Raw genomic sequence first — 5129 nt, 5'->3', positions numbered from 1 at the left:
GTGTGTGTGTGTGTGTGTGTGTGTGTGTGTGTGTGTGTGTGTGTGTGTGTGTCACTTTTGTATCAGACACATTTTGGTCCAGTGTTACAATACAAACATTTTTTTACTAAAGCAAAACAATAAAACAAATGCTAGAACCGCTTTGAGCAGAAGTTGGCCTATTACAGGACTGACCAACTGGTGGCCCGCAGGCCACATCTGGTCTACAAGTGACCAAAGTTCGGCCCACCAATTAATTGGTTCATTCATCTCTCAAGCCCAAACCCTGGGTTTTCTACTTTAAGTATTCTAAGTTATTTTATTTAGACATAGACATGTTTGGTATCTACAAAAATATAAGGATATTGAATAAAAGCTGGTAAAAACCATTTCTATGCACACAGAAGACAGTTAAAACCGCAAGCAGTTGAAGATAAAACTATGAAAGTGAAAATAAATTTAGTTTAAAATTTTTGAAAAATCATAGATGTCAAAATAATGTGTCAAATATGAGACATAATGTGTTATTTTAAGTTTTGATATTGCTTTATTATCACTACTTTTATTACACAGGGTTCTGTATGTTGTATTTATGATTAAATAAAAATTAAATAAACTGTTTCTAAGGTAACAGATGTTTGTAATACTTGGTTTATTTACATAATGACTTTACTTGCTGGATGTTGGGCCCTTTAGCTGTTGGCCTGCAGTAACTGTGGCCCCTGGAGTAATTGAGTTGAACAGCCCTGGCCTATAGTTTCATCACTGATCCAGGTCTGAGTGGCTAAACTATTTACTTGAACTTTTTGTTTTTTTGAAATGGTGTGACTGAACAACACACAACTTCAGCGTTGAAAAAAAATAAATAAATCAAATTAGATTTTTGTGCACAAGTTTGAATTGATCTGATCTGTGAAGCTTCAGCACCACTATGTTAGCGATCGTGATCGACTTCAGCTGATAATTTGTCTTTAGTGGCGTAAAAAGGATTAGTTTGACATTAAATCAGGGGTTGATAAACTGTAGGCATCATGACAGGATGTGCGACTAAACTTGTCTTTTATTCAAATTATTGATTGTTTTAATAAAAGTTGTTAGTGAAACTAATGTTTAGACTAAGTTGTGACTTAGACACATTTTTGTTACAAAAACCACATTTCCACGTCCATTAGATGAACCGTAGGAGACAGACCACATGCTGGGCTGCAGGGAGACTCTTTCAGTACTCTCAGTACTCTGACCTGGTGTCAGAAGGTCTCAAACTAGTTCTTATTTGCACCACTTACTTTAAAGAGTGTATTGTTGCGCCTAGCTTGTCTTATTTGAGACGTGTTGCTGCCATCAAATTTGCATTGACCTTATTTGTCCTAAAAGTGGTTTGATTTTTAGTTGAAACTTTTGTCTCACCTACCTTTGTAAATCAAATGGGCTATGAGGTTTTTAAATTATTTAATTCTCTTTGTATTTACAGTTTATGTTTTTCTTCTTAAAGTTTTCTGATCAGCTCACCAGAAGCACATTTTCTACGGATTTTAATGTTTTTTTGTCGTACTTACAAATGTCAGATTTCATATTTATGTTTGGTCAAAATGACAAAAACGGTCTAAATAAAAAAAGATAGATAGTCAGTTAGTTTTGATTTACCGGTAGTTTCTAATCTCAGCATGAATGCAGTCTTTTCCCCAGAGTAAATGACAACAAGCCAGATTTTGAAGGATCTATTATTAGAACAGATAATCAAAGATGTAAACTAGATCAGTCCAACTCTTGTGTTTGACTCATTTTAACTCTTTGTGTTAACATTTTGTTATTGTTTTAATAAAACAAACTTCTAGATTTGTAGGACTGAAGCAGTTCATTGAGTAACTTGAAAAACCAGATTACAAAAATATTCTTCTTCTTTTGATTCTTCATTTACTCGGCGGAGATTAAACTCAGTTACATAAGAGGGCCAAAATTCAAAACTGGGTTTATTAAATAACAAACTATTCTTATAGAAATACAAATAACCTTTTCCAAATTATATTTTATGTAGAGTTTAGAACATATACTAACAGATAAATATATATATAATTCAAAAAGGCTCATTATTAGCATTCATTTCTCACATTCTCTTAATATCTTTTTAATTTATTGTTGCTTAGAAACAGATTTTATTAAAAAAATCAGACAAATCGGTTAAAAAAGAAAAAGCCTCAAACATCCAATTATTTAGCATTAATAAAAGTCAGCTGCTGTTGTGAAGAGAAGGCAGTAAATACAGTGTCAAAAATAGAAACCATAAACATACAGTATTTTACATTTGAAATATAACTATTGGGGCCAGATCAAATGTTAATGAGGGCCACGTTTGGCCCACTGGCCTTGAGTTTGACACGTGACTTATTCCATGTGACCATGTCAAATGGACAGTTGTTACTGTTAAACATGTTGCCAAATGCAAGATGGAGAACAATAACAAATATAAACTCAGAAAAATGACAAGAACTTTGGGATCATGTCAGACAGAAAAAAGTAAAAATATAACAGTAAAAGTAATTCAGCACTTTGAGTTTTACAGAGTTCCTCACAGATACAATCAGCCTTTACTATGAGACCAAAACAATACAGTGTCCTGACTGATCAGGCTCAAACTGAGAGTCAGAAAGGTCTCAGGTGGAACACATTTTCTCTAAACTCAAACCAAGGAACAGGTTTAAACTTTATTTTCTCCTCTTCAATGCTGACAAACCACTGTATGACCTCAGCTTTAAGGCTCCGCCCACACAAGAACGCAGATTTTACAAAACAACCATTTCCCCGTGTTTTCACTCAGAAACAACCTAAACACTGCAATCATCCTTTTTTATTTTATTTTTTTTTTTTTTTGTGAACTGACAACAAAGTAAACAACAAACTAGATTTGATTGAGAAGGGTGTTGGTTCAAATCCACAGACTTAATAATAAACTGATTCAGGCTGTGAGCCAGAGGAAATTATACACAAGTGTCAAGTTTCAAAACTTTCACCATTTTTGACGGGTTTTTTTTTTTTATTGTATTCTTGATGGATATTGTATTATTATAACATTTGTTTTTCGTGTATTTGACAGATCAGCGAATTAATAAAAACATTTTGGTCTTAAATTATTTGGTTTAATAATAATAATAATAATAATAATAATAATAATAATAATAATAATAATAATAATAATAATAATAATGTAATAAGACTTTTTAACACTGCTTTGTTCAAGACAATGAATGCTTCATCAACCTTGTCTGCTCATTTGTTAAACAGAACATGTATTTGACTTTTATAAATCTGTCAGCATATTTACTGTGATATTTTTGTTTATATATTATTATTATTATTATTATTATTAATAATTTATTTTGTTTTAATAATCCGCAATTGGAAGCACTGATTCATTTTGTTTTGTGACCCAGCTTCTGGTTTTATGGTTTGACTACAGTTAATCAGATTTACCTGCACTACATTAAACACTGTCATGATTGCTGTAGCCTGGATGTTTGTGTTGATTAGACGTTCTCATTGCAGACGGAAAAGACGGAACTTCAACAAGCAGGCCACAGAGATCCTGAATGAGTATTTCTACTCCCACCTCAGTAACCCGTACCCCAGCGAGGAGGCTAAAGAGGAGCTGGCTAAGAAGTGTGCCATCACAGTGGCTCAGGTACCGAACATCACCTGATGACCCGCTAATGTTACACAAATAACAAGAACATTTTTCTTTCTTCACCACAGCAACTGTCAGCAGCGACTACATAACATTGTTAGTAAATTGAAGCGCTCTAATAATTTGTTTCTTTTTTTAGTCAACAGAACATTCAAAATATTAACATGACGTAGTTCCGTCATGTTATAACTCAATCCAGACAAACTATTTTCATGACACTTTTAAAGAACCATAACCTTAGCATGGTATTCCCTTTAATTTAGCAATAATTCCACACATTTATTTTTCTTTTATTTTCGTACATAACTATTATGATACAGGTATATACTGCTTTACAATGGACAAGTTTAATTTGTAATCATGTGCAGATTAAATAATAGCACTGTACAAACCTACTAAATATGACTAAAAGCTGATTGGTTGTTAGACTCTTAGTGTGATATTCACTGGACGCTTTACATAAATTAGGAATTATGTTAAATTTATAAACAAACAGCTTAGTGGACAAAGACTTACATGTGGAACAACATCCTGGAATTTCTATGTCAAATAAAAACTTGCACTAAATAAAAAAACATTATCACATAAACCTGATTTTAAAGTTGGATCAAACTAGAGTCATGAGAAGAATTAAGCCCACCCTTCTTAAGTTCTAAGATTTTATGTATTGGGACAACAAAAAGGGTCTGTTTCTTTACCATGTTTTAAAATTATTCCAGTCTGACCTAAAGTGAACAAAAACAGATTCCACCTAAATCCTCAAGTATTAAAGGGGCAATGTTATGTGTTTCCCAGGCACATATTGAAATTCTATACCATAATAAAGTAACTGTCAGCTTTAGTTGTTATTAAAATGCTGTTTATATGTTTAAATAGAAAATAAATGTGCTCTGTGAGGAAGCTCAGCTTGGAGACACAGCCCAGAGGAGGAGCTGGTCCCAAAAGGCGGTTCTAGTCCCAACCAGTCGTTTTCGCTCCCCTGCCTGCTGCCTCAGGACACTACAGGATTTCTCAAACATGCATGAATGAGTCAAAGCAAGACTCTGGGCATGTTTTTGATGAGAGGATAACATTATAACATGATATAAAACTCAAAAAGTTGATTTTACATGATATTGCCCCTTTAAACAAAAACTAAACTAACATGGAAAAGCTGTGTGTGAAAAACTGAACACACCTCATAATTCAACGGTTATAGAAGCTCTTTTAGCAGCTATAACTCTCAACAGTGGTCTTCTCTCTCAAATGGTTGTGGAGGAATTTTGGCCCATTCTTCTTTACAACGTTTCAATTCTTTGACTAACTGCAGATGTTTGTTTCACAGCTCTTCTAAAGTCTCATCACAGCATTTTATTAAGGCTGAGCTGAACTTTGGATCACTGATTGATTGATTGATTGATTGATTGATTGATTGATTGATTGATTGATTGATTGATTGATTGATTGATTGATTGATTGATTGATTGATTGA

The 5129-nt window shown here is 33.3% G+C and overlaps 1 protein-coding gene and 1 long non-coding RNA gene across 2 annotated transcripts in view; one reads left to right on the top strand and one right to left on the bottom strand.

Annotated features, from left to right (window-relative positions):
* LOC106529305 (pre-B-cell leukemia transcription factor 1) overlaps nt 1-3929 on the top strand; it is a 94258-nt gene extending 90329 nt beyond the window's left edge. Inside the window, exon 5 of the mRNA XM_014024682.1 lies at nt 3520-3929. Within this exon, the coding sequence (XP_013880136.1) occupies nt 3520-3673 (154 nt within the window). The 3' untranslated portion in view covers nt 3674-3929. The remainder of the gene's footprint in view (nt 1-3519) is intronic.
* Nucleotides 1-5129, bottom strand: part of LOC106529306 (uncharacterized) — a 19161-nt gene that overhangs the window by 4596 nt on the left and 9436 nt on the right. The gene's annotated exons all lie outside the window — the stretch shown is intronic.

The sequence above is a fragment of the Austrofundulus limnaeus genome, unplaced genomic scaffold (genome assembly GCF_001266775.1).
Source record: "Austrofundulus limnaeus strain Quisiro unplaced genomic scaffold, Austrofundulus_limnaeus-1.0 Scaffold435, whole genome shotgun sequence".
NCBI classification, from domain to species: Eukaryota; Metazoa; Chordata; class Actinopteri; order Cyprinodontiformes; family Rivulidae; genus Austrofundulus; species Austrofundulus limnaeus.
The sequence above is the reverse complement of the archived record's forward strand: the minus strand, read 5'-3'. Positions and strand labels throughout refer to the sequence as shown.